The 26,832-nt window shown below is 59.2% G+C and overlaps 4 protein-coding genes across 12 annotated transcripts; 1 reads left to right on the top strand and 3 right to left on the bottom strand.

The window, feature by feature from the left end:
• Positions 1-897: 897 nt before the first annotated feature.
• On the top strand, positions 898-11,497 carry CRLF1 (cytokine receptor like factor 1). Of its 2 annotated transcripts, none has more exons than XM_060093899.1 (9): positions 898-1,019; positions 5,631-5,912; positions 6,248-6,377; positions 6,545-6,714; positions 7,953-8,110; positions 8,245-8,413; positions 10,322-10,509; positions 10,623-10,665; positions 11,171-11,497. In XM_060093899.1, the coding sequence occupies exons 1-9, from the start codon at positions 908-910 to the stop codon at positions 11,182-11,184; spliced, it is 1,266 nt and encodes a 421-aa protein (XP_059949882.1). In that variant the 5' UTR covers positions 898-907; the 3' UTR covers positions 11,185-11,497. The 2 variants fall into 2 exon arrangements, with proteins under 2 accessions (XP_059949882.1, XP_059949881.1); XM_060093898.1 differs by having other exon boundaries at positions 10,618-10,665.
• Positions 11,498-11,765: 268 nt separating this feature from the next.
• REX1BD (required for excision 1-B domain containing) lies at positions 11,766-15,675 on the bottom strand. 6 transcript variants are annotated; one of them, XM_060093901.1, is made up of 5 exons: positions 14,353-15,675; positions 14,176-14,258; positions 13,666-13,957; positions 12,609-12,685; positions 11,766-11,991 (listed from the first exon to the last, which is right to left on the bottom strand). In XM_060093901.1, exons 1-5 carry the CDS (start codon positions 14,452-14,454, stop codon positions 11,919-11,921), a joined length of 627 nt encoding a protein of 208 aa, XP_059949884.1. In that variant the 5' UTR covers positions 14,455-15,675; the 3' UTR covers positions 11,766-11,918. The 6 variants fall into 6 exon arrangements, 5 of the variants coding, with proteins under 5 accessions (XP_059949884.1, XP_059949886.1, XP_059949888.1 ...); XM_060093903.1 differs by having other exon boundaries at positions 13,666-13,894; XM_060093905.1 differs by having other exon boundaries at positions 13,666-13,870.
• Positions 15,676-15,779: 104 nt separating this feature from the next.
• Positions 15,780-18,310, bottom strand: UBA52 (ubiquitin A-52 residue ribosomal protein fusion product 1). 3 transcript variants are annotated; one of them, XM_060093907.1, is made up of 5 exons: positions 18,208-18,310; positions 17,170-17,280; positions 16,816-16,902; positions 16,063-16,165; positions 15,780-15,977 (listed from the first exon to the last, which is right to left on the bottom strand). In XM_060093907.1, the coding sequence occupies exons 2-5, from the start codon at positions 17,270-17,272 to the stop codon at positions 15,884-15,886; spliced, it is 387 nt and encodes a 128-aa protein (XP_059949890.1). In that variant the 5' UTR covers positions 17,273-17,280; positions 18,208-18,310; the 3' UTR covers positions 15,780-15,883. The 3 variants fall into 3 exon arrangements, with proteins under 3 accessions (XP_059949890.1, XP_059949891.1, XP_059949892.1); XM_060093908.1 differs by having other exon boundaries at positions 17,170-17,283; positions 18,208-18,287; XM_060093909.1 differs by lacking the exon at positions 18,208-18,310 and adding an exon at positions 18,186-18,202 and having other exon boundaries at positions 17,170-17,283.
• Positions 18,311-19,311: 1,001 nt separating this feature from the next.
• On the bottom strand, positions 19,312-26,720 carry KXD1 (KxDL motif containing 1). The gene is made up of 5 exons (XM_060093906.1): positions 26,631-26,720; positions 23,746-23,867; positions 22,550-22,702; positions 21,087-21,133; positions 19,312-20,288 (listed from the first exon to the last, which is right to left on the bottom strand). Exons 2-5 carry the CDS (start codon positions 23,844-23,846, stop codon positions 20,059-20,061), a joined length of 531 nt encoding a protein of 176 aa, XP_059949889.1. The 5' UTR covers positions 23,847-23,867; positions 26,631-26,720; the 3' UTR covers positions 19,312-20,058.
• Between the last annotated feature and the right edge of the window lie 112 nt (positions 26,721-26,832).

The raw sequence follows: 26,832 nt of genomic DNA, 5'->3' as shown, positions 1-26,832 counted from the left end.
GCCTCCCCACGCGGGAACTCCCTACTGAGGCCCCCGGATGCCCCCAAAGAACCCCAGCTCGGTCCCGCTCGAGGGGGACAGCTGAGCCAGGGTAAGGTCCAGGGACGCTGTGCCTTGCAGCTTTTTCTCCGTCTTCCCTCCAGCAAAGCCTGGGGCCGAGGCTTCGCGCGCTGGAGGACCAGAAGAGGCGGGATGAAGTGGGAGGGGGAGCGCTGGGCCAAAACCAGTGGGACCCGCGCGCCGATGGCTTGGGGCGGGAGGGAGGGCGACTTTTAGGCCCCTGGGGAGGAAGGGGGGCTGGAGATGGGAGCAGGCGGGGCTCAGGGACCGCTCAGTGGGGGGGCGGGGCCAGAGTTCGGGTGGGGGCCGAGACAGAGGATGGGGGGGAGGAGCGGGCGAGGGCTGGGGGCCTCAGGGGACGCCGAAGGGGCACATGGCTGAGAGCAGGGTGCAGGGAAGTGGGCGAGGGTATGGAAACCCGACTGGGGGCTCCAGGTCCCAGATTGGGGGTAGGGAGCCTGGAGCTCGCGGGGTTGGAGAGGGAGGTCCCAGGTCGGTAAGGGTAGAGTGGGGGGTTTGGGGCCGCGGGAAAGGGCGCGTGAGGTGCGCGGCGGGGCGGAGGCCGGACGGGTGGGGCCCGCGGTGCCCGCGGGCTGGCGGGCGGCGGGGAGGCCGGTGCGGGGCCCGGCGCTCGCCACCCCCCCGGGGGCCGGGCCGGGGGCGGGGCCGGGCGGGGCCAGAGGCGCATTAGCGCCTTGTCAATTCGGTTGCTCAGACTTGCTCTGGCCTCCGCGCCCGCGCCCAGCGACGTGCGGGCTACTTGGCCCGCGCCCCGCCTGCGCCCCGAGTCCCTCGCCGCCGCCGCTGCAGCCGCCGCCCGCCGCGCGCCCCCGGCAGCGCCGGCCCCATGCCCGCCGGCCGCCCGGGCCCCGCCGCCCAATCCGCGCGGCGGCCGCCGCCGCTGCTGCCCCTACTGCTGCTCTGCGTCCTCGGGGCGCCGCAAGCGGGATCAGGAGCCGGTGAGTAGCCGGCGCCGTGCTCCCCTCTTCCCGCCTGGGCCGAGAGCGTGCGCCCCGGGGGCAACCGCGGGGGGAGGGGGCGCGGGCGCCACCTGGACGGCCCGGGAACAAAGGAAGGCGCCCCCGGCGCGGCCCTCGGGGCATCCTCACCTGTGGGGCGCACAGCGCCGAAGTCCCCTGGCCCGAGGGTCCGGCTTCCGCTGCCGAGGCCTTTTTACCTGGGCTGTCCTCTGGAGGACGCCCGAGTCGGCCCAGGGGGGTCGAGGGGCCGCGGCCTGGGACCCTCTGCACTCCAGGACGCGGTGGGCGCACACGACAGCGTCTGCTGACTCGAAGACGCGGAGACCGCGGGTCACCGCTCTTGGGCGGCGGCGCACGCGGTAGGCGCGCTGGGTGCCGGCCCTGAGCGGGGCCCCCCCGGGTGGAGGGATGAGCCCCGTGAGGAAGGCGGGGCGGGAGGGGGCCGCTCTGGCCGCCTGGCGCGCGGCCCGGGGTCCCCGGGGACGCGCCTCTCCGCGGGCCGGCGCCGCCGCCCTCCCCCTGCGGGACCCCGAGCGCGGGGGTCCATGGAGTCCTCGCCACTGGCGGCGCTCAGAACTGTTCCCGGCCACGCTGCGTCGGGCTAGGAGACTCTAGGGAGAGAAATCTTTGTGAGAGAGTGGGTGAGAGTGAGAGGGAGCGGAACCCAGCGAGTCCGGGCACCGCAGGCCCAGCCGTTGGTGGGGGAGCAGCCACCGGGAGCCCACAGCCCCCGCAGGCCGAGACCCCCGCCCTGCTGGGAGCGCCTGGCCTCCAGTACTCTCCGGTCCCCCACCCAATGCACACCCCCGCCAGGACACGGTCTCCACATCCAGACCCGCTCTGGGACACACCCAGAGACACACAAAGACTCACACTGGCTTGTGGCCCGTCACCCTCGCCCTCAGATGTGCGCACACTGCATCCCAGATGCACATTCGCACACCATCGGGGCGCACACACACATTCCATCCCTGACACACACACATTCATGGTCACACTCTTTTCGAGGGAGAGGCAGCACAGGGCACACACGCAGGCACAACCTGCCCTGGATGTTCGCAGTCACTCCACGCACCCCATCCAGGCACACAAGTCGACCCGGGTGGGCAAACACTGCACCCGAGGTGGACCTACACTGCACAGAGCTGTTTGCAGGCTCCCTGCGGTGCTCCTTCAGAAAGAGCAGGGTCCGGTGTCCTGGAGGCACTTGCTGAAAGCCTAACATGCCCAAGGCTCTTGGGCAGGTGAGGGGCTTCCCCAGGCCCTCCTGGGGTTCCTGACAGCTCTGCCAGCCAGTGGGCAACACCTGTGAATGCCACCTTTAGTGGCAGGCTTTGTTTCCCAGCCAGCAGAGCAGCAGGCAAAGGTGGTGGTGGTAGAAGGATTGTTGTGCGTGTGTTTTTTCCTTTAAGGGGGAAGAAATTAAAGATTCTCACACCTCAGCAATATGTTTCTACTTACGGTGTGGTGTGTCTTAGCACCTGACCAACAGGCGGGTGGGTCATAAAGCGTCTGCAGGTACCAGCGGGACAGGAGATGGGGACCCCCATGGGGACCCCGGGTAGAGGCCACCCTCCTGCCTTGCTTGCAGAGAGCCTCACACTTTTCCCTTTTAAAACACATGGTGTTCCTTTTTAATAACGGCAGTGGCTCCAGATTGGGAAGGGGGAGAGAAAAAACTTTTAAAGGCCCCAGCTCTGAGGGAAAGGCGGGGAGGCAGGGAGCAGGGGAGGGGGGCTGTCCAAAAGCCTAGCCCAGGGATCTGCTTAAGGGAGCCTTCTAGGAAGCCCCCCAAACCAGGCCAAGGGCCCTCCCAACCTCAGTGAGCTGTCCCCAGCTGCTTTGCCTGGGCTGGAATGTGTGCATCCTGGTCCCAAATGCCTTGGCCCATTGTCTGGGGAGGCCTGGAGGGAGCGCACCAGCCAGCCAGGACCCCAGAGCTGGGAGGGGCCCTAATCCCAACAGTTCCTAGGCACTGCAGTGTGCTGGGCCCTCTGGACATGGTGAGCTCATCTCATTCATCTCCCCAGCAGGTAGAACGTATTTTCCTCCCATTTTACGGAGGAGGAAACTGAGAACAGGGGAGGGGAAGCCAGTTGCCCAGGTGCCCCAGCCAAGATGGGCACCCACGTCCCAGGAGGAGAAGTCCTCCCTGTGACATTTCCTGCTGGAGCTTGGGGTGGGTGACTGGCCTGTCCAGGCCCGCCTGGCCTTGCCCTCTTGCCCTGTCCCCCGCCCAGCCCTGGGAGGGCAGCTGCAGCTGCTGGCAGGCAGGCCACACCAGCCCAGGCCAGGCTGGTGTGGCAGAGGGGCAGTGCCACAGCCAGCCAGGACCCCCCTGAGAGCCCCCTTCCTGGCCTGGCCGTGGGGGTGAGTGGGGGACAGGAGGGCCGTGACCCACCCCTGGAGGTTTGAGAATGGGCCTGGGGTCCGGGCAGGCCTGGCCATGCCTCCCACCCTGCTGGGGGAGCCCAGGCAGGAAGCGGTGGGTGGGCCGGGGCAGAGACGCTGGCACGCCCGAGTTCATGCTGAAGGAATTCCGAATTAGCGGGCGGCTGGCTGCCTGGGACCTCCGGGGCGGCCCCCTGGCCCCCCGCCCCCCAGCCGCCCCCGCCTCCTCGGCTCTGGCCGGCACAGCCGGCTCCTTCGCACGGACGCTGAGACCTCCGGCGAGCCCTGGGCCAAGCCCCAAACGCAACTGCGATCCCAGGCTCCAGCAAGACATGGCCCTCAAGCCAAGTTTGCCCCGGAAAATCGTCAGGGCTGGCCCCAGGAACTGTGTCCACCCCATCTCGCCCATTTGGGGCAGTGAGAGCCAGCACAGGGCAGCCGCTGGCATTTAGGGGCCTCCCAGGGGAACCAGGATCACCCTGTCCTTGGCTGCCCGGGAAGCTGGGCTGCCCCTGCCTCTCTGCCCCCCTGCAGTCCCTGCTTACAGCCGCCCAGTGATCCTTTTAAAATATAAATCCCTCCCTTGCTCAGAACCCTGGAATAACTCCTCCCTGCAGGTCTGGCCCCCTGCTAACCTCCCAGACCTCATTTCCTACCACCCCTGCCCCCCAGTATCTTTGCACTTGCCGCTCCCACTGCCTGGACACTCTCTTCTGTATATTTTCATGGCTACTTCTTTCACTTTATTCACATCTCAGCTCAAATGCCACCACCCCAGACAGGCCTCTTGGGCCATTTAGCTGCCACCACTGATTCGTGCTTTATTTTCTCCCTTACTTGTTCTCCTAGACATTTATTTGTTCTTTTTCCTACTGCTCCCTTGGATTCAAGGCCCAAAGGGGCATGAATTTGGGGTATCTTGGTCACCATTGTGCCCTCAGGTCCTGGCACACTGTAGGTGCTCCTTGAATGAATGAATGAACAAATGAGTGAATGAGTCCTCATTACCACTCTTGGTGGAGGGAGAGGCCCCTTCCCAAAGTCTCAGAGAAGTAAAAGAACTGGCTTAACCTCCAGAGTGAGCTGGGGGCATTCGAACACAGCTCAGCCTGGCTTAAAGATCCCACAGGGTTGTCCTTAAGACAATATTTTCACTCTTCTCAAACAATCTCATGTGGCTGATACCATGATGCCCACTTCCCAGGTGGGGAGACTGAGACTCAGAGGGGCATCAGGGGCTTGAACTGTGCATCCCCATCCCCTCTTCTGTGCCTTGGTTTCCCCTTGGATAAAAACAGGTCTCTCTTAAGTTCTAATCTTTGGACTAGAAGGCTTCTCCTGTGGAAGGCAGGAGGAAAGGCATCAACCACGGCATCCCAGAGGCCCCTGTGCCCAGCACCCAATTCACACACAACCCAGTTTAGGAAGTCACTTTCCATCTGATCTTCCCAATGGCCCTGAGGACTGTGAGTTTTCTTGTTCCCATTTTGCAGATTAGGAAAACTGAATCGAGGGAAAGCAGGATGACGGCAAGTCCCTTTGGATGGGGGTGGGGAGCCTAGATAGAGCTTGCCACAGTCACTCTCAGTTCCAGTGGCAGCGCAGAGACTAACAAATATAGGTTTAAATAGTGTGCCCTTCTTCTATTTGGTGACCTTAGGCAAAGGACTCGATCTCTCAGAGCCTTGTTTTTTTTCATCCATAAAATGAGCAGGATTCTAGTAGGGGTCAGGGCACCCCTTTTTAGAAGTGCCTTCCTCCCCACAGAGACACATGTGTGAGGTTCTGGGGGTAGAAGAGAAAGAACACACAGTCTGTTACTTCTAATTGTCAAAAATAAAATGAAAAAAAAAAAAAGCAGAGTGTAGTGGTTGTCAGAAGTATGTGCAAAGCAAGAGGTGCTTGGATCTGAGTGAGGTTTGTAACCACTCAGAAAGCCCTAAACAAGTCAGTGAGGAAGTGGTTTGGGAGGACCTGAGTTGTGGAATCAGACAGTCCTGGGGCTGAATCTTGGCTTTGCCACCAACCTTGGGTTTGTCACTTGACCTAATAGAGCCTCAGTTTCCTTCTCTGTAAAATGGGGACGATCATATAAAGCTCCTTTGCAGGACTACCGTGAGTCTTGGAGGATCTAGGATGGTGGGGGATGCTCAGGGCAGCTCCATCCCAGGCCTGACGGGTGCTCCTCTCTGACCCCAGACACGGCTGTGATCAGTCCCCAGGACCCCACGCTCCTCATCGGCTCCTCCCTGCAGGCCACGTGCTCAGTGCACGGGGACCCACCAGGGGCCACCGCCGAGGGCCTCTACTGGACCCTCAACGGGCACCGCCTGCCCCCTGAGCTGTCCCGAATGCTCAACGCCTCCACTCTAGCCCTTGCCCTGGCCAACCTCAACGGATCCAGGCAGCAGTCGGGGGACAACCTCGTGTGCCACGCCCGTGACGGCAGCATCCTAGCCGGCTCCTGCCTCTATGTTGGCCGTAAGTGGGCCCCCAGGACACCTAGGGGTAGCTCTTGGGGGCAACATCTCCCTCTGGAGAGGAGCATGAATCATGGGCCCTCTGGTCTGGGGCTGAACAATGGGTATACTGGCATAAGTTGAGAGGTACAGGCCGCTAGGGTGGGAATGAGAGCCTGGAGACCACCCCCCCACAAGACCATCCTCAAGAGAGCTATGCAGGTGGTCCTGCCAACATCTGCTCTGTCCATCCTCCTTCCGCTCCAAGATGGGGGCCCCAGCTGGCAGCCAGCAACTCCCCCTTCCACCTGTCCACGGCCGGTCCAGACCCTCAGCCCCTGCACCCCCCTTCCCCAGTGCCCCCAGAGAAACCCTTCAACATCAGCTGCTGGTCCAAGAACATGAAGGACCTGACATGCCGCTGGACGCCGGGGGCCCACGGGGAAACCTTCCTCCACACCAACTACTCCCTCAAGTACAAGCTGAGGTTGGTGGTGGCCCTCGGGTGACATGTGTTCCAGTCTGGCTGTGTGGCCTTGGCCAAGCCTTCCCTCTCGGAGTACTGGTGTCCTTTCTGCACTCTGGGGCTGCTGGGGGGAGGTTTGGGGGCCCAAAGGGACCCTCACATGTCCTCCTCCCCTCCTGCCCCTGCAGGTGGTATGGGCAGGACAACACATGTGAGGAATACCACACGGTCGGACCTCACTCTTGCCACATCCCCAAGGACCTGGCTCTCTTCACACCCTATGAGATCTGGGTGGAGGCCACCAACAGGCTGGGCTCGGCCCGCTCTGATGTGCTGACACTGGACATCCTGGATGTAGGTGAGCCCTGCCCCCCAGCTAAAGCCAGCCTGGCCCACCTGGGATCCACCCCCTCCCCCTCGGCCCCCACCAGCCCAGCCAAGCTGCAGCTCAGCTGAGGTCTGCGCTGCTGGTTGGGATGGGGAGAAGCTAGGCATCCACCCGTCCGTCTCCAGCCCCCTGAAGCAGCCAGGATACCCCTACTCTGTGGAGAACACCTGGCCTGGCTGCCTCCCCCTCGGCAGCCCAGGTGTGCTGAGGGGGGCCCCCCGGGGAGCTGGGAGGGGGGGGCGCCCAGGTCTGGAGGCGCCCCAGGAAGCAGCAGCCTGTAGCTGGGGGGGGCGTGCAGGCGGGAGGCAGGAAATGGATGATCTGCGAGCAGAATTGGGCCTAATCTAATTAGGGTGTTTCTCAGCCCCAAGCAGGCCTGTGCCTTAACCCTTTCGGCCCCTCACCAAGGCCTCAGGGGAAGAAGCCAGCCCTCCCTGCTGCCCAAAGGGCTCCCAGAAGGTTCCTCAGAAGTGTTGCAGTGACTCCCTCCTCCTGCTTCCCACTTTGCTTCCTTAAGTCCTGAAGCTGCAGTGGGCACGTTCTAAGCCTCAGTTGTCCCTTTGCACCGAGCAAAGCCGTCACGTTGAGGACCTTTGTGAAGTTGGAAAGAGCAGGAGGTGGGCAGTGGGGGGGGTTGGGGGAACTTCCCAGGAGTCTGGCAGCCCGAGGGCTGGCTCCCTGGTCTCCTGGGCATAATAATAATAATATCGGGCTTCCCTGGTGGTGCGGTGGTTGGGAGTCCGCCTGCCGATGCAGGGGACACGGGTTCGTGCCCCGGTCCGGGAAGATCCCACATGCCGCGGAGCGGCTGGTCCCGTGAGCCATGGCCGCTGAGCCTGCGCGTCTGGAGCCTGTGCTCCGCACCGGGAGAGGCCACAACAGTGAGAGGCCCGTGTACCCACCCCCCCCTCAAAAAAAATAATATCATCATCCAGGGAGTGTCTGCTTTTTACATAGTTCCCTGAAGGTAGGATTATGTTTCTCCTGTCACAGATAATAATGGTGATAACAGCTAACATTAATTGAGTGCTTCTAGGTGCTGAGTGTTTCCTGAATATTATCTAATGTAATCCACCCGTTCTGAAGGGGGGAGAGGGGAGAACGGAGGCAGGTGTCATCTAAGCCACGTTCCCTGGTATTTGGACCCAGACAGGGGCCAGCCAGGTCCAAAGAGAGCCCGGTGACTAAGCCCCACCCCACCCCCCTAGTGACCACCGACCCCCCGCCAGAAGTGCACGTGAGCCGCGTAGGGGGCCTGGAGGACCAGCTGAGCGTGCGCTGGGTTTCACCGCCTGCCCTCAAGGACTTCCTCTTCCAAGCCAAGTACCAGATCCGCTACCGAGTGGAGGACAGCGTGGATTGGAAGGTGCCCGCACCCACCCCCCAGTTCTGCTCCTCCCTCCTCCTCTCCCCCCTCCCCACCCCAAGCTGCCCCCGCCTCTGACCCTTCCCTTGCCGCCCAGATGGTGGACGACCTCTGACCCTTCCCTTGCCGCCCAGGTGGTGGACGATGTGAGCAACCAGACCTCCTGCCGCCTGGCGGGCCTTAAGCCAGGCACCGTCTACTTTGTGCAAGTGCGCTGCAACCCCTTTGGCATCTATGGCTCCAAGAAGGCAGGGATATGGAGCGAATGGAGCCACCCCACGGCTGCCTCCACCCCCCGAAGTGGTGAGCACCCCAACAGGGCTGGGTGGTCCTGGGACCAGCCCCAAACCAGTCTGGGGCCTCTGTTTCCTTGTTCCCTTCAAGAGAGCAGAGGTCTCAAACTCTTGGCCCCGGGGGGCCAATTGTGGCCCTTGGATCTATTTTCTTGGCCTGTCATTTGGAAAAAAAAGTTTGACCTACTGGCAGACTTTTAAAAACAATAAGTTTGAACACAAATATCCTAGATTCCCTAGAAAAATTGTCTAGAAAATGTAATAGGACACAACCAGAGTTACTCCACAGCCCCCATCAGCAGAGGCTGTCCCTTAAGTCAGGGCCCTTACTCTTTCAGTTGCACCATCCCCACCTGGCCTGTTTCACCCACATGTACCCCTTCCCCAGCCCCTAAGGGCAAGTGAGTTTGAGACCCCTGCTTCTAAGACGATGGGCTGCCAACTCTCCCTATGACCGGCTTTGATTTCCCCTTCTGTTAAAGGTAGCGGGATGGCATGATCAGGGGCTGGGTCTGAGTCCCTTTGTGGTCGGGGGTTTATCTAAGCCCATGGACCTCCCTTCTCTCCTTTGTGAAATGGTATGAAATCTTATTTGGTTTGTCCGGCCTCAGCTTCCCTATCTGGAAAGTGGGGATGATAATCATGCCTGCCTCAGGCTATTGTGAGGGTTAGATGAGAGATAACCCATGGAAAGTGCTCTCATGGTGGGTGCCACTCAAGCGTTTGCAAGTAATAGTTACTGAGACTCCCATCCCCTGCTCCCCCAGTGGTTTCACCTAAGGGAGGGCCCCTTTTCTGAGATGAGGACACCAAGGCCCCAAGGTCACACAGGGATCTGAACTCAGTTCCCTTGAAATCCTGGCTCATGCTCCTGGGATGATGGGGAAACTAAGGCCCAGTGAGGATCCCAGAGGCAGGGAGTGGCAGAGCAGGGCTCCAGCCAGTCCCCCAGCCCCCGTCCCGGGCCCCTCCAGGTTCGGCGGTGGGCGGGAACTAGCACAGCTGGGAGGGGCCTGAGCCTTGGCCCCTGCTCGTGCCCAGCACCTGTGATTCTTGCACGTGAGCCAGCAGGCGGCTGTGTCCGCTGGGGAGGCTGGGGAGGCCAGGGGAAGCCGGCAGGGGCGGTGGGGGCCGGGGCTGTGCCAGGGCCTGTCAGCGGGTCCCCGGCGTTATTTATGATGTGAGGCCGATGTCCTTATCCGCCGGCCTGCTCAGGGCTGGCTGCGGCCAGTGACTGGACCGACAGGCCGGCCTCCCACCTGGCCCTCCTGGCCCACTCCCCATCCAACGGGCTGTACTCTCAGGCCTGTCCTGGGGGCTTGCCCCTCCCCCTCAGAGCCACCTCGAATTCTCTGTCTCCCTTCATCTCTCTGTCACTCACTCTCTCTCCCTGTTTCTATCTTTCTGCCTTTCTTGGTTTCTGCGTCCCTACACCCCCAGTGTCTCTGTCCCTCCCTGCTCTGGCTCTCCATCTCTCGACCCTCTGCATCTCCTTGGCTGTCTCTCATTGCTTTCGCTCTCCCTCTATCTGTCTCTCCTTGCCTCCATCGCTCAGTCTCTGTCTCTCTCTCTCCAGCTCTTTCTCATCAGCGTCTCTCTCTTCCTTCCTCTGCCCCCTGCTCTGTCTGCTTCTCATCCCTTTGGCCCTGGCCTCTCTCCTCCCCCCGCCCCCTTCCACTCACACCTGGCTCAGGCCACGGGAATCGGGTTCCTAGAAGGGATGTGGAGGAGGAGCCCCTTCCTTCCCCTGCCCCCTATCTCCTTGGGGGCGCAGCTGGGCTGCAGTGCTGGGCTGGGCCGTGGGGAGGACCGGGTCCCGTAGAAACAGGGAGGGAGGTGCCCTAAGGGAACATCCCTCTCCTGCCCGCGCGCGCCCTCTGCCGGGCGCGCTCTGACTCTGTCTCTCCGCCCCTATTAGAGCGCCCGGGCCCGGGCGGCGGGACGTGCGAGCCGCGGGGCGGCGAGCCGAGCTCGGGGCCGGTGAGGCGCGAGCTCAAGCAGTTTCTGGGCTGGCTCAAGAAGCACGCGTACTGCTCGAACCTCAGCTTCCGCCTCTATGACCAGTGGCGAGCCTGGATGCAGAAATCACATAAGACCCGCAACCAGGTAGGAAGGAGGGACGCCCGGGCGAGAGGTGGAGGGGTGGGGCCAGGGGGGTAAACGGGCTGGGGAGGTAGGTCCTCACCCCTCAGACACTGCCTCCTTCCTTCCAAGCACAGGACGAGGGGATCCTGTCCTCGGGCAGACGGGGCGCGGCGAGAGGTGAGGGGGGCCCAGGTGGGTGGGCAGGCAGGGAGACAAGGGACCCTCCTGGTGGCCGTAGGCCACGGGCCCTCCACCCTCAGCCCTAGTTACTGAGGTGCAATCCCTTCCTCCATCTCTTATCAGCATTTACGTTAACACCTACTGTGTGCCTGCCCCTGTAGTCCTTAGTCTAGTAAGAGCGTCCAGATCCCTTTAAAATGTCCAGAGGGGAATGTCATCCTCAGGGATGAATGCACATAGCCACCCGGTAGCATTATATGAGCGCCTACTGCATACCGGCCCTGTGCCAAGCACATTACCTGCAGGACACTCCATGGGATAGATAGATATTACTTTTCAGATGGGGAAACCGGTGCCTAGAGAGGGGCAATAGCCTACGCAAGGTCACCCAGCTGAAAGTGGTGGGACCAGGACCTGAACTGGGGCCTCCTCATTTGCTCTGTGGTCCTGGTCCCCCCCCCGCCAGGCTCCTTGCTAAGCCTGGCTTCCCCTCTGCCTGCAGGTCCTGCCAGATAAGCTCTAGAGGCTGGGGCTGCCCTCCCTGCTGCATGGAGACCCAGGGGCCACCCCCAGACTGGGGGCCACCTCTGTACCCTCACCTCAGGGTGCCCCAGCCCTCTCGGCAGCAGCTGGGGCGAGCACTCTGAGCTCCGAGGGCCACAACAGCTCTGGCCTCCACGTGAGGTGCACCCCAGTGGGGGGAATGTGTGTGAGGGGGGCTGAGCTTCCCAGAACGCCTGCCAGGGCTGGGGGTGAAAAAGGGTCATTACTCCCCCCTACCCAGGACCACTCCAAAGAGTCTTTTTAAATAAACAAACTATTTAGGTGCCCCGATTGTGAAGGTGAGTTTGGGGCTAGAGTGGCCTAGGGTGGGGACTGACGAGGAATCCTGATGACCCGATGGGATGGGAATCTTGACCTCCCAGAATTTCTGACTCTCTCCATGATCTGAAATATCTGGTTCCAAACTCCTTGGAGAGTGTGATTCAAAACACCAGGGTTTTTACACTCATGGAGTGGGGGAATCTTGCACCCGCCATCCCTGGCTTTGTGGGATCCCACCCCAGCACAGAGAGACAGTGGAGCAGCTGCAGACGAAAGGTTCTTTAGGTTCTTTATTATGAGAGGTGAGGCGAACTTGAAGAGGGTCAGTGGTCCGGTGGGGCATGACCCCAGCCAGCTGGCAGTCAGGACAGAGCGCTGCATGCCCCATTTCCCATCTCCTTTGGCTTGTCCCTGGGGAGCCACCATCACTCGGCAGATTCTGCATCAAACCTGAGATCCTGGAGAACATCGCTGATCGCTTCCATGGTTTTAATTACCCTACAAGAGTGGATGGGAACTATAAATAAAACCCAGATGGGGCAAATTAGCCGCCGCTGCGCAGCTCCGAAGGGGCTGTAGCCAGCCCCGGGCTCTCCTGCCTGCCGCCAAACCTCCAGGCAGCACTAGCAGCCAGAAGGACCATTTAGGTGCCTGGGAGGATGGGTGGTCCCACGGGTCCCGAGTGGCAAGAGAAAAGGCCATCTTGGGTGGGTGTGTGCCATCAGGAAGGTGTGCAGGGTGACGGTGGCACATGTCTAGTGGGTGTGCACATGTGTGCGCTTGGGGGGCCAAAGGCAGGAGTGTGCCGGCGTGTGCCTGGTGGGGCCTGGGCGACCATGTCCAAGCTCGGAGTCGAGCCATGTGAGCAGGATTGGTGTGTATGAGGTGCACAGCTGTGTCCTGGGAATGCACAGCGAGTCTGGTGTGAAACTGCACAGCCTGTGCGCTGGGGGAGTGTGTAGTACATCTAGGAGTCACCAAGTGAGTACTCTGGCGTGCACACCCTAAGGGTCGTGTGCAGATCTGCCCTTGCCAGCCCTGGGGCGCACCTGGCTGGGGGAGGGTGCCCAAGGGTGCATGTGCAAATGGTCAGCCCACTGGGAGGCGGTGCTCACTTCATCTTCAGCCGGTGCATCTGCAGGTTGTCCTGCCCAGTCAGCTCTGGTGTCCCCATCAGCTGCAGCAGGGCCACCTGGTTGGGGAATAGGCAGCAAGGAGGATGTCACAACTGGCAGAGGCCACCCCCTGCCCTCCCACATAGTAGGGAGGAAGAGACACTGAAGCACCAGGAAAGGCAGCGCAAGGGTGGGGCCACAGCAGGCGGGAGTCTCAAGGGTCGGTACTTAGCGCAGGAGGAATCTAGGATTAGGTTTAGGGGGGCTCCTGAGGAGAGGGGCCGAGTGGGCGGGCCCTAGAATCAGTGCAGAGCGCAACATGGGCATGGCCTCACGTAGGCGGGGAAGGGGAACAGTGGTGAAATCTCAGCCAGGGACAGGTGGGCGGGGGCGGGGGTGGGTGGGTTGTGAGGGTTGTGAAGTAGGCGGAGTCTCAGGGACCAGCCAGGGAGTTACAATCCCAGGGTGGAAGTAGGCCAAAAACCTAGACTGGGATTGGGTCTCTACAGCAGCGTGGCCTGGGAATCCCAGCGTAGAGTGTGATGTGGGCGCGGCTTCGCGTGGAGCTGACCTGGGAATGGTAGTGTATCTTGGTCAGGACTGCCTGTAGAGGCAGAGTAGGCTGGGCCTTGGATCCCTAGCGGGAGGAACAGGCCCAGAACCTAGGCTGGGATCGAGGGTGTACCTGGAAGGGGACCTGGCCTGGAAATCCAAGGCCCCCAATCAGCAGGGGGTTGAGTACCTGGCCTGGGGCATTGGGACAAGCCAGGGCGGGTAGGAGCATTGTAGGGGCGGGGTCTGGGATAGAGTGGGCGTGTCCTGGGACTAAAGATCTGGGTGAAAAGTGGGGGCGGACAGGAGGGGGTTAACCCTGAGACTCTCGAGTGAACTCTCAGTGGATGACTGAGGTGGGGCAGGAAGAGGGGGTGCTGGGGCGCCAGGGGCGGGGTTCAAGGGGACGGAATCTGGCCCCTCCCCCAAGGGGTACACAGTGGGCCAAGGCCCGAGAGACAAACTGTGGAGTAGGGGGATACATGGCCGGGGGGCGGGACCTCACCGTGGCCAGGCGCGTCTCCTCCAGCTGCTGCAGCCTGCGCACGTGGCTCGCAAGCAGCGGCTGCGCTCGGGGTCCGGCTAGCTCGGCCTCCACCGCCAGCACCTCCCGCGAGGCGGCGGCGAAGGCCTGGGTCACCTCGTGTACTGTGCTCCGGTAGCGCGGAAAGTCGTAGGGCGGGCCGCTGCTCAGGTACTGTCGGTGGCCTCTACGGCAGGCGGGGATCCTGAGGCTACGGCCCCGGCTCTCAGGCCCTGCACCCGCATCGACCACCTGAAAGCCCTCCAAGTGTCCCCTAAACCCCAGAGTGTGGAGGACGTTCTGACTCCCGCAGGATAACCCAAGACGGGCCCACCCCTGCGCACGCGGAAGGGAGCGATCTGGTCTCCCCGCAAATCCCGCCCCACCTCTGACACCGCGGCCCCGTGGGGACCCAGTTCCTCCCCCAAGGCACGTCCATCCCCGGAGCGGGCTGGGGGGCTGACACCTCCCCTCCCCTACGCGCTCACTTACTCATCCAGCCGGCGGAAGGCCTGCGCGCGCTCAGCCTGCAACTGGTGGATGCGCTGCACCAGCGCCCGTATCGCGGCATCTTTCTACGGGGCGAGGGGCACGGCTAGGGTATGAAGCCGGCGCCCCCGTGCCTGCACCGCCCGCCCCGCGCCTGTCCCCGCTCGGGCTCGAGCTCACCCAGGGCCACACCAGCTGCTCGCGCTCCGGGGCTCCAGTGGCTTCCACATCACCGGGCACCGCGGGGACAGCGGACTCCGTCGCGGCCTCAGTGATGATCATGACTGCGCAGCTCTGGTCCCGCCCGGGAGCAGGTTGCTCCGCTGCGCCTGGCGCCCCCTGCAGGCCCGGAGGCCTCTGGAGCCAGCTTGTGGCGGCCAGCTAACCTGGAGACCCCGGGGGAAGAATGGGGAGCGAAGACTGGGGGCCTGACACCCTCCGCCCACCCGCAACCCTGTGATTGTTCCCGACCAGCGCCTGCCTTAACGTTTTCGACCTTAAATGTACGGCTCTGTATACAGCAAGGCTGTCCTTCAGCTTGTTTCTATGCAGCTATGTCAAAACCCGACTTCACTTCTTCACATCCCATCCCCACTAAGATAAAGAAAATTGAATCCAATAAGTGATAGCCATCATCTAATGCCACAAGGTTGTGACAAGAGTGAGATTTGAACGCAGGTTCTGACACTGGAGAATTCAAGTCACTGGCACCCACAGGTTCTGTGTGAACTGCTCTGAAGGGGGGGGGGGGCTGTGCAAAAGGCCCTGAGGTGGGAGTCTGGTGCAGGGCTGAGGTCAGGGGTGGGGGGTGGGAGGGTTCCTATTAAGTACAGAGAAGGCCTGGGAGCTGGACATACACTGCCTAGTTTGAGCTTCAGGAAGCTTCCTCCTCCAGGAGTGGACACAGGGTAGACCAGAAAGATGGTGGTGGCCTGGCCTTAGGGAGGAGGGGGCAACTGACAAAAATGAAACCCAACTGAGGCCTGTAGTGACAGCCTTTAGCTGGCACTCCAGGTCTCAGCTGTTCTCAGGCATTCAGCTGTTCTCAGGCATCACTGTCTAGGCCTGGGTTGTCACCTACAGGAAGCCCCAATCACCCCGACAAATAGAAGCATGGCCTTGTCAGGGCACTACAAGCCCTCACCTGACAGACATCAGTCTTGGATGGGACCCAGGAGCTCCTAAAGGTCAGTCAAAATTGAGGACAGGTATTTTACACTAGGTGGGGTGTTCCTTCCTACCCCGCCATCCACCTACATCTGAACACCTCCAGGCCCCAGATGTGAGGGTTGTTAATGTGCCTGACCAGGTCCCACCAGTCCCTAGGCTGAGGTCTTTATTCCCATATTACAGATGACAAAATCCAGATGGGTGGGCTCACTAGGCTATGTGGCAGAGGGCCAGGAGTGAGACTTGCCTGTGCTGTGGTTATGACAACTTTAGACATGAAGGGCAGAGACCATGGCCCACTTTACAGGTAAGACAACTGGAACCCAGGACAGAGGACCCCCAAGAGCTATGAAGAACTCAGTGACAGGAAGTCCCTAAGGGAGATGCCCGCACCTCAGCCACCTCCCCATTGGACAGACCAACCACGTGGACACCAGTTACTGCTTCAGTCAACGAAAGGGAAACTTTACTGAGGCCCCAGGGCCATGGGGCTTAGGCAGGAGGCCACCCTGCGGGCAAAGAAGAAGCCGGTGGAGGGACCTTATTTGACCTTCTTCTTGGGGCGCAGGTTGTTGGTGTGGCCGCACTTCTTCTTGCGGCAGTTGACAGCACGGGGGTGCAGGCGAGCGTAACACCTGTGCGAGGACACGAGCGAGTGGTGAGGGCACATCCTGACCCCCACCAGGGCCAGCCCACACCCCCAATCTGAAGAGTACACACTTGCGGCAGATCATCTTGTCGCAGTTGTATTTCTGAGCGAGCTGGCGAAGGGAAGGCTCAATGATGCCACCTCGCAGACGAAGCACCAAGTGCAGGGTGGACTCTATAGGAAACGAAGGGCACAGAGAGACAGTGACTGAGCCTAGGCTCACCACCTCAGTCCCACAGGTGCAGGGCAGCCTCCAGTGCCCTGCAGACCAAAGCTTCTCACGTGTGGCAGGGACACATCGGAATCCGTTGGACGTTCTATGTGTAGATGGACACACCAGCCCAGCCCACCCCACAGAACCTCCACCTTGTCATTTCCCACCAGTCCTCGGGGAGTCTGAGACTAATATAAATATACATCAACAGTGGTGTCCACCTGGGTTTCCCCAAAGGCAAGGCAATTTCTAAGTGGTGCGAGGACGACCTTTTATTTTCCTAGGTAAGACATTTAAATCTTTTGCTGCAAAAAGTGGTGCCGATTTTCTTTAGTTATCACACTGAGAAACACAAACACAAGAATTAAAGAAAAAAAGTGAATAAGAACATGAGAAACCATCGCCATTTGGAAATCCTGGTGGAGATCTTGAGATGCTTTCCAGCGATGGAAACAGTATCTTACAAAGCAATACTCCCTAGCCCTATGTGATCCTCACCTTAAGAACAATCCTCCTCTACAGCCCCCTCCCAGTGCTGAAGAGGTTGTCAGGGCCCCATCCTGGGTCCTAGGCCTCACTGAGGTACTGTCTAGCCACCCCACCCCCGTACCTTTCTGGATATTATAGTCTGACAGAGTGCGGCCATCCTCCAGCTGTTTGCCCGCGAAAATCAGACGCTGCTGGTCAGGTGGAATGCCTAAGAAGAGAGCACTTCAGTTACTAAAGCTCTGGCAAGAATACTACCGGCAGATCTCCCCTCCCTCCAGAGGGCTGTGCCAGGATCACCCCCAAACTGTCAAAAGGGAAAATGAGGTAGAGAGGACAAGCTGCCTTCCCAAGATCACACAGGGGAAGCACTGGCATGGCTGAGATCTGTCCAAAGCACCCATTCCACACAGGACAGCAGATCCCCAGGGCTGAAGGGACCCCATTTTGCGGAGCACACAGCCCCAACCCAACTCACCCTCCTTGTCTTGGATTTTAGCTTTGACATTCTCAATGGTGTCACTGGGCTCGACCTCTAGAGTGATGGTCTTGCCCGTCAAGGTCTTCACAAAGATCTGCATCTCTGCGTCTGCTGGCGAGAGAGGGGGGAGAATGGCCGGATGGAATGGTGAGCACTGAAGGTCTGAGCAGCCCGAGCTCACAGGCTGGCCAGCCTTAGTTCCTGCCAGCCCTGTTCCAGCATCGACTTCAAATGCAGGCCCGCCCCAGAGCCTGTTTCCTTCCACCCTCCAAGCCAGCAGCTTCGTCGTTGAAGGTGGAACGAAAAGTACAGGTCTACGGCACCACCTTGCCAAGAACGGTCTGGAGGTTCCATCCTTCCTCTCCTCCACCACCCCCCGCTCTTCCTGCAGCCGGGGTGGGAATCCCATCTTAGTAGCATCCCCCCCACACGCTTTCCTCACTACAGTCCCTTCTCCTAATTGCAAGCACAGACACCCAAAACTTTGGCTTCCTTCTGGGTTACGCCCTAATCCTCAGACCACATTTTCTGCCTTTGATCCAATCCATAAGTAACAACTGCCAACCACGTGCCTGATACTTGTTTACACAGGTATTTCTGTTTTTTCACTTTCCAAGGCTAGAAAATGGCTGCTACTACCAGACTCTCCTTACAGATTTAGAAAAGGAGACGGGTAGAGACCCAGCTCAAAGGCTTAATATTTTTAAATGGACTGACAGAGTGTGCGCCACGAGACAAAGTTACAGTTAATACTCCTCCCCATTAAATCGGATCTGCCCCGAAGGACACATCCTCGCCCCAAAGCCTCGTCAGATAGCTGGGACCGGCGGAGCGGGCAGGGTCCTCTTCCAAAGGCCGGCTTCCCTCCCGGGGCCCAACTCGGGCTCGGAACCCGGCCCAGTGTGCCTTGCTAAGCCGCCCCACAGGGCCTAGCTCGCCTAGACGGATTCCAGGCCGCCCCCTCCGCTGCCTGGCCCCCCGCAGGCTACCGACCAACCCTGCCCAGGGCCAACCCGCAAGTCCGCCATCACCGACCTGCTCCGTTGTCTCGTTGAAGAGAAAGAGGGCCGTTGAACCGGAAACCGCCGATTCGCCGCCGAGGGCGCCTGCGCACCGAGCACGCTGCGCGTCTGCGTCACAATCCGCGCCGCGCCCCGCCCTCGGCCCCGCCCCCCCTGTTGGGTGCGGGCGCACAAAGCCGCGGCGCCTGTGGGCGATCGGTGCCCACCTGCCTCGGGGTGTGAGCTCCGCCCGTCGGGTCACGTAGGATAATGCCGCACCTTTCCTGGTGTTTCTGCCTGCTGTTTCCAGGCCGCCTGAAGACTGCCCGCACGTAGCGCGTGCTCCGGAAATATTTCAACAGAGTAGGGGAAACTGTTTTGTGCTGAAGTGGAGGCATTAAGCAGAGGGTCTGCGGGTCCAAGACGCAAGGGTCGAGGCAGGAGGCGGCGTAAGGGCCGAACGTGTTGGAGCCACTTGAGGCCGGCCGCTGTGCACAGATGGATTAAAGGGCGGGTCCGCACAGGAGCACGGCGAGCAGGTGGGGCTGGTGCATTCACCCAAGGAAATGGGGTGGGACCCAGGGTCTGTTAAGGATATAAGACGGAGAAGACTCAAGGATGGCTAAAAAGTGCTGGGCGCCGGAAAGCGGTGAGAACTGAGAAGTTACCTGTGGGTTTGGCAGCGTACCTTATTTCCTTGAACACTTCCCGGCGCCCCCTATGGACCAGGCAAAAGCAGACACTCTGAAGTCTGGGAAGAGGCCTTTAATAACGTAATTTCTAAGTGCTCCAAAGATGAGGGGACTCTGTGAGAGTGTCTGATGGGGAATGAGACCCTAGCTCCTTGAGGAGCCCACCTTAGGGCTGAGATTTGGAGGAGGAGTTACTCACGGAGGTAAAGGAATAATGTTGTGGGCAGTGGGAACAGCACATTTGAAGGCCTGGTTGGTGATAGGAAGTGGGGTTATTATGGTTGCCACCACTGGAGACTCCCACTCAAAGGAGAGCAGCCCACTTCTTTCCAGCTCAATGGTGCCTGGCTGTCCATAACCATCCTGTCCCACATCCAGCACTTGCCCCCATTCTGGACTGCTGGGCCCAAGGATGGAAGGAAGCCAATGCTAGGTGCACCCTTCCCTTTTTAGTAACAGAGTCTTTTTATTGATAACTTCACAACAGCATCTGTAAACATCGGGTACAAAAATATTCTGCTTAACTCTGTTCTCCAAGGTGGCTCGGCTTGCTCCATGGAGGCCCCAGGAGAAGCCTGCTGGGCCCTCAGGGTCCACACCTCTGGTCCGAGAAACAGGGCCTAACCAGGCTGAGTGGATGGCTAATCTCTGCCTTGAGGCTTCTACAACTGTCTCAGAAACCTCCTTGAGATAATGACTGGAGAAAGTATTCAATACTGTCATTGGAGGAAGGGGCAAGGAGACCAGAATTAGTAGGCACAGGGGTGGGCTGGGGTGAACTCAGACATGACAGTGCTTGGCCACCTTGAGGAGGTCCTGACCAGGGTGCTGGGGCAGAGGACATCTGGCTCTGGTCTCTGGGAACCTTTAGGTGTTGCTCAGAGCAGACCTCAGGCCTGGCTCTGGAAAAGCTCCCTTGCGCCCAACCCGACTCCAGCTGGACTGGTCATCCCCTGGCCTGGCAGAGGGGTCTACAGAAGAGAGACGTTCTCAGTGAGGAAGGAGGGGGAATGATAGATCCCCAGGAATTCCATACCCCAGGGAAGGAGCCTTGTCCCCCAGTGAGCCCCAAATGACAGAGTAGGGTGGCAAAGCTGACTGTCTCAAGGCAGGGTTACCCACTGCCACCTCAGACATCTGGGCAGTGGCACCGCTGCTGCCCTGAGACCCCTCCGAGCTCCTGGGAGTTAGGGCTACTCGCCCGGCGTCTCCTCGTCATCTGTATGGCTGTGGCCATTGATGGCAGGGGAGCCAGGCCGGACGTGGGACAGGTCCTCGAAGCCGGGGCTGAGGGAGGGTGAGACTGTGTCGGGGCTGGTGTCACACGAGCCTGTGCTCTGTTCCGAGGTGGCAATGGTGGTTGTGGTACTGGGCGGGATGGGGTCTTCATCCTCGTCTTCCAGGAGGGACGCCTCCGGGATGTCTGGAGGAAGGAGGCCCAGGAGTTGGCTTAGTCACCATGCCAGGCACTGTGATGAGGGATTAACTGGGCCCGGGACCCCTGACAGCTACCCCCACCCCATGGGACATAACTTGGTTCATTTTACAGATGAGGAAACTGAGGCCCAAGCAGGTGAGAGGCCTCTCTTTAAGGTGAGGTAAGGTAAAGACTCAGGTTCTCTGGGGTTAGGCCTACGCGGGCCCTGGGGGCAAGTCTGAGCCTGGCTCTGCCCTCTTGACTGTGTCACCTGGGCCAGGCCCCTCACCTGCCCATGTCTCGGCTCCCTGCTCTATAAACTGGGAATGACGGCATTGCCGTGGTGGTCAGCGGCCCTCGAGTTGGGGAGCTGTTGGCCCATTTTGCAGACTGGGTAAACTGAAGCTCAGCATGGGGGATGCTGTGCTTCCTCTGACACGTCACTGCCCCTCTGGGCACAGTCCCCACCTCATAGGTGGTTGTGGGTAACAGCCTGGCTCGTAGGGGTACGTGACATTCACTGGGCTAAGGACTGACTGTCATCATTCTTGTCCACATACCCTCGTGTGACCTCCCCCAAGGGAGGAGACTCTCGTCCCAACACCTGCTCCGCAGCTTGCCAAGAAGATCAGGCCAGCACTCCCGCCCCTGCCCCAGGTCTTACTGGACCCACTGCCCACTAGGGCCCGGGCTTGGTGTCAGCCCTTGAGGTGACCTTCCAGAAGCCAGCCCTGGGCTGAGGGCCCTGGCATCCAAGGGCACAGAGCCCAGAAACGGGATGTAGGAGCTCTGGGTGACACTTACGGCTGAAGGCCTCCGGGTGCTGCCTGGCCAGCTTCCCTTTCAGTGTCCTGCAGGGGAAGGGAAGGCACACAGGGCTGAACCCGCAGAGTGTGCAGGCTGGGCCCGGTGCAGGCCAGGAACCTCCCCCTCACTGCTTGTCATACTCTGCTCCAGGGCTGGAGGTAGGACTGGGCGCTCAGCCAGCAGACCTCCCACCCCCAGGACGGATGGCAGCTACCCAGCTGTCACCCAACTTCTGCGTGTCCTTGGTGCTGGCTCTGCGTGCTGGCTGGGCCCTCTACCTGCAGTGCCTCATGTCTAAACCTCTTCTACCAGGACAACCTTCCAGGAAGCTTCCCTTCCCCTTGCCTCAACAGGCACTCCTCTGGGTGACTTGTCCCAGCCTGTCTCTCCATCCCCAGGGTGAGGATGTCTGTGGGGGCCAGGAGTGCTGACTATCCACATCCCAATCACTGAACACTGGCACTCACTAAACTGAACTTCACAGAGAAGCACCTGCTTCCCTTTTTAACCTGCTGGTTTTTCCTTTTTACCTGAAGTAAGGCAGTTCTGTTTACAAAGAATTACAAAAGGCTCTTCAGAGCAGTCTCTCACCCTTGACTATGGCCAGCCAGCACTGTCCCCCCCAAACCCCCCCCACCCTGAAGTACCACTGCTGCTGCTTCCCTGCCTGGGTGGACACACTTATCTCCTTCCTGAGTGACACAGATACACACAAAAGGTGTCAACCCTTGTGGTTCCTACTCTACTCCCACCCCTGCAACACCACACATGGGCAACCAGCCTGGTGAGATGCCCCAGAAGAGATACGCTTTGATAAAGGATTTATCCGGCCTGTCTTGTGATTTCTGCACAGAGCATGCTCCAAGGAAACATGTTGCCCTCAATCTGTGGCACCTGCTCTGCCAGCAGATGTGGCTGCCCCCGGAAAAGAAGAAGCGGCACCGTCAGCCAGAAATACAGCTGTAGTACCAGCTTGTTCCAGGCCTGGGCGCCCCAGCGGCAGTTGTTAACGGCAGCAGTGGTGATAGCAGCCCCGGGGGCTGTGTCAAGCATTCTATGTGGCTGGGGACTTGGACATCATCTTTCTCTGTCCTCGTGGACCAGCTTGAGAAGGACCCACAAAACCTGGCAATCTCATTTTCCTCTTGGGAGAAGTCCTGGGTGGAGGCCAAGGGGGACATGAGGCTAGCCTTTCACTGTCTGCTCCTGCCTGCCTTTTGCATTATGGGTCTGGCACTATGTTGCATTTTCAAAAAAGGAATAAAATTTAAATTCAGACACTCCAAGATTTTCAGATCTTCTCCAATACTAAGTGTGCAATAAAGCCTCGTAAAACAAGCTGAATCTCCCCACCGCCCTGCTACGTGGAGAGGACGGCCCTCATTGAAAAGAGGAGGAACCCTCTTTTCAGGCTTAGAGGCTCAGAGCAGGAGGCAGAGACTGGAGGGCCAAGCACCCACCTGATCCTGCGGAAGATGCTGTCCAGGTCCCGTTTCATCTCCACCAGGGTCCTTGTGTGGTGCAGAAAGCGCTCACTCATCTGCTGCAGGCGGGCACTTGACAGGTTGTTGAAGTTGAGCAGCATCTCGTTCGTCTTCTCAAAGCGGTCCAGCCTGGTGGCGGAAAAAGGGCACCGACTCCTCTGCTCAGCCTCCAGGTCCCTGCCAACTGATCCTGCTAGGCCCTTTCCTGCTCCATGACCTTTGCGTAGACCATTCCCTTGTCTTGTGGAGTCCTACCTGGTGTTTGAGCCAGCTAGCAAACTCCTATTCAACTTTCAAAACCCTACTCAAAAATCCTACTCAAGTGTACCCTCCTCATGTAGCCTTAACCCTCTCCCTCAAGTAGACTCTTTGACACTCTGACTCCCCTAGCCCCAGCTTCTTTCTCTGGCCCAGCCCTGACACCCCGAGGCCCGGAAGGTTCAAGTCTGATTTTGTCTCCCCTCGGTCTGGGAGTTCCCCGGGGTCAGGTCTGAATCTGAACTAAAGACCTAGGAGGGAGATGGGTATTGCTGAGACCCAGACATATCCAGCACCCCTGTCACAGGGCAAGAAAGGTAAGGTATCAGGTCTGTGCTGTGCTGTAAATGGAAGGAAGAGCCTTTGGCTTAAAGACACAAAAATAAAGCCCCAAGAGACCATGTTTCCCCCCGAAGGTTGTGTCAGCCCTTCTTCCCCACAGAGCAGGCTGGAATTAGGGTGAGGCTATGGTGGCCACAGTGCCAAGCCCCAAAGAGGGCAAAGGCCATTGACAGCCCTTCCAAGTGACCCTGGGTGCTCTGCAGAGACAGCCTAGGCTCTGAGAGAATAGGTTCCCAACAGGAAGTGAGCCGACTGGCTCCCTTAAATCCCCCAGCAGTTCCTTCCTTATCCCCCCCCAAAGTCTCCCCACCCCAGGCCTCGGGAAAGGAGCCGCTGTGGTCCCCGCCAAACTGTCCGCAGCTGCGAAACTGTCCCAGAGCCCTGCTTCCTGTGCCAAGGCCTCGCCTCCAGACCAGGAAGGAATTTACTTTGGAGCCAGCCAGCAGATTTGCTCATTTCCTTCATTTTATCACCACTGTGGGCCCAAGGTAGAGGCGGGCAGGGCAAGAATGCTGGCCAGCAAGTGGATTCCTTCCCACACCGGGGGCCCAGGGCCCTTGGCTTCCACTCACATGTTCTTCTGGGCCAGGATGATGGCGTTGACGTCGTCCGCATTCACCATGCTCAGGATGCGGCTACAGAAGACCCTCGAGGCCGAGTCCGGTGGGTCCATCTCTTCCTCCTCCTCCGCTGCCTGAGATGGGCAGGAAGAAAGTGTTTTCAGTCTGCATCAGGAAGTGGGGGGAGGTGGGATGGAGAGGAGGGGCTGGAAACCCCACAGGCCACCTGTCCGTAAGTGGGTCATGCCACCTGAGCCTCAGCTTTGTCATGCCAGGAACTCGGGGGTGTTTCGAGAACTACAGGAGTTCCTATTTATAACTTGCACCCAAGCACATCACAATCCCATCACCCCTCCCACCTCCACACCCGCCCCTCTCCATGTGCCCAAAGCTACAGGCACCTTCCTCCTGCATAGATCTGCCCCCCTCCTCCTGGCTGCCCCCTCAAATCATCACCCCCTCCAATGCCTTTTCTCCCAAGAGGTCTATGATGACTACCCCTATTCTGGTCACTCATCACTTCACCTTTTTTTAATTGCTCCACTGTCTCATCTCTTCCTGAAATTATCTTAGTTATCAGTTAACCCTTTTGCCTGTCACCCCCACAGCAATATTAGCTCCAATAGAACAGAGGCGTGTGTACTTTCTTGCTCGCTGCTCTGTCTCCAGAGCCCAGCCCAGAACCTTGTTCACAGAAAGGAATTGCCCAAGAATTTAGTTTGATGAAGGCAAACAGAACCTTTCAAACTCAGCTCTGAAGCTAGACTTATATCAGCAAGTTAAAGCCAAGAATTTCAGGCACTGGCAGCCAGGCTGTGGGCCCCAGCAACCCAGATGGCTCTGTGGCTCTTGGCTCCCAGCTTCCCTGGCACACAGATGCCATCCCAGCAGGTGGGGAGTTCCTGGACCATGCTAGGGCAGGAGGGACCACAGCTTCAGCACTGACCCTCCTAAGGGGGTTCAGGAAAAACCCAGAATCCTGACATAGCTTGGCTCTGAGGTCTGCACATTTAATGGCCGACAGAAAGGCCCACTTGCAACTGGTTAAGATTCACACACAGGATCAGGAAGGGCTTTCAGAGCCCACTTAACTACCCTCCTCTTTATTGAGCACCTACTGTATACTAAACAAGACACCAATTTCAAACACTGGCAACTGTTACCATCCTTATTTATATATGAGAAAATTGAGGCTCAAAGACTGAGGAACTAGGCCGTTGTCACACAGCCAGTGAACGTGGGTCACAACTCAAATGCCCACAGACCACAGGATCCACAAATGTGTGACTCTGACGTTCAGTAGCTACCTGTGACAGGTCAGCTGCTTCTTACAGCACCTGGTCCTGCCAGACTTCTGATTGTCTCCAGAAATAAACCTGAAATATGGATTTCTTTTTCCTGTGAAATCACCTCATTTACAACTGTTAGCAACTAATATTTTTCTTACCCCAACACCATAGAGGCCAAGAATACGTATCTATTTGTGCCCAGAATCTGGCTATCAGTTTGCAGCCATTACGTGCCTTCTGAAGATAAACTGCCACACCTGATGAAATCCACCCCCTCCCCAATCACCATGTTTGAGCTCCTTCTATGTGCCAGGCATGGACACCCACACCCTCCACATTTCCAAAGAAGATCATGTATAAAGAGGACACTTGGGGGGCTTCCCTGGTGGCGCAGAGGTTGAGAGTCCGCCTGCCGATGCAGGGGACATGGGTTCGTGCCCCGGTCCGGGAGGATCCCACATGCCGCGGAGCGGCTGGGCCCATGAGCCATGGCCTCTGGGCCTGCGCGTTCGGAGCCTGTGCTCCGCGTACCGCAAAAAAAAAAAAAAGACACTTGGGCTCTCAAAGGACAGAATGTGGTGGGAAGCCCACAGCTAGAGCCTGGCAGGTGCAGGATTTGGACCTGTGGGAAATGGTTCTGCTACAAAGATGGGCTCTTTCCTGTCTCTGGCTCCCAGATGTGAGGGCTGAGGGATTCAAGGCACACTCCCCCACCAGCTGCCTCTCACAGGAAGCCTTCCCTGACTAACTGCTAATCTGGCCCACATACAGAGTGGAAATGACCCAGCATGGGCTCTGATCCCTGCTCCAAATATATTTATGGGGGACACACGCAGAGAGGGAGGCTGTGTGACCTTGGGAGAGTCACCTCACTTCCTAGATCCGTTTTCTCACCCAGAAAATAGGTATAACAAAGAATCAGAATCTCACAATGCTGTCTGTGGGGACTAAAACCAATAGTGATAAGAGGTGCTGGGCTCGGAATAGTCAGTTTCTCCAAGTGGAGTGTGAAGAAATCCTAGGACAGGGCCGGGGAATCAGTATTCTAATGAGGGCCTCCCTAGTGCTTCCAAGAATACAGAACAAACACTTATACAGCACTTCATTTAATACCCAGTCTCCCCTACAAGGGCATCTCCGAGGGCACCTAAGACTCCCAGGGGTGGGCTCAGGTCACACACCAATGCGGAGAGGCGCCGCAACTCCACCCAAGTCATTTAACAGAATTTAATTTGGCTGCCCAAGCTCAACAAAACCCGCGAGGCGGGGCGGGTCTCACAAATCCCCTCATGCCCCGCCCCTGTGAAGCGGGAAACTGAGGCCCAAGCAGGTCAACGCCCGATTCCGGGAGACACGGCACAGCCTGAACACAGGCGGCCCCAACTCCCGCGCCTCGGATCCAGACTCGACCCATGGCGCCGCCCGCGCGTCCACCGCGCAGACGGGGAAACTGAGGCCTGTGCGCAGGAGGGGTGCCCAGATGTTGCCAGCGGCGCGCCCCACCCCGCTACAACCCGAGGACCGCGCCCGACCCGGCCCGGCTCCCCAGAGGCCCCTGCGACCCCAGCCCCACCCCGAACTCGGCCCCGGCGTCGGTGGCAGCAGCACCTGCACATCTGGCGGCCTTGCTCGCGCTTCCGGGATGGCGCCCGCGCCGCCGCGACGTCACCACGCACCATGCGTGCGAGAGCGCGTGGCGGCGACGTGCCCTGGGCTGACTTGCGTGCGTGGAGGCGCGGCAAGAACGGGTGGAGCTTAGACGCAGCTTCTATTTGCGGGTGCATCACAACAAATAGCCAATCAAGCAGTC

This window comes from Mesoplodon densirostris, chromosome 3 (genome assembly GCF_025265405.1).
Source record: "Mesoplodon densirostris isolate mMesDen1 chromosome 3, mMesDen1 primary haplotype, whole genome shotgun sequence".
NCBI lineage: Eukaryota > Metazoa > Chordata > Mammalia > Artiodactyla > Ziphiidae > Mesoplodon > Mesoplodon densirostris.
This window is presented reverse-complemented; position numbering and strand designations above follow the sequence as displayed.

Bases quoted from the DNA above. Each gene is read 5' to 3' on its own strand.
- KXD1 (XM_060093906.1), bottom strand. From the start codon at position 23,846: ATGGACCCACCGGACTCGGCCTCGAGGGTCTTCTGTAGCCGCATCCTG. The intron at 21,134-22,549 runs GTGGGTGCTTGG...CTTCCCCTGCAG, and splicing joins AGCATCTTCCGCAGGATCAG to GACACTGAAAGGGAAGCTGG. The intron at 20,289-21,086 runs GTAAGTGTCACC...TCCTTCCTCCAG, and splicing joins GCACCCGGAGGCCTTCAGCC to ACATCCCGGAGGCGTCCCTC.
- CRLF1 (XM_060093898.1), top strand. From the start codon at position 908: ATGCCCGCCGGCCGCCCGGGCCCCGCCGCCCAATCCGCGCGGCGGCCG. The intron at 1,020-5,630 runs GTGAGTAGCCGG...CTCTGACCCCAG, and splicing joins GCAAGCGGGATCAGGAGCCG to ACACGGCTGTGATCAGTCCC. The intron at 8,111-8,244 runs GTGCCCGCACCC...CTTGCCGCCCAG, and splicing joins AGGACAGCGTGGATTGGAAG to GTGGTGGACGATGTGAGCAA.
- REX1BD (XM_060093901.1), bottom strand. From the start codon at position 14,454: ATGATCATCACTGAGGCCGCGACGGAGTCCGCTGTCCCCGCGGTGCCC. The intron at 14,259-14,352 runs GTGAGCTCGAGC...CTCGCCCCGTAG, and splicing joins AGCAGCTGGTGTGGCCCTGG to AAAGATGCCGCGATACGGGC. The intron at 11,992-12,608 runs GTGAGCACCGCC...CCACTCTTGTAG, and splicing joins ATGCACCGGCTGAAGATGAA to GGTAATTAAAACCATGGAAG.
- UBA52 (XM_060093907.1), bottom strand. From the start codon at position 17,272: ATGCAGATCTTTGTGAAGACCTTGACGGGCAAGACCATCACTCTAGAG. The intron at 16,166-16,815 runs GTACGGGGGTGG...CGTTTCCTATAG, and splicing joins AGACTATAATATCCAGAAAG to AGTCCACCCTGCACTTGGTG. The intron at 15,978-16,062 runs GTGTGTACTCTT...GTCCTCGCACAG, and splicing joins GACAAGATGATCTGCCGCAA to GTGTTACGCTCGCCTGCACC.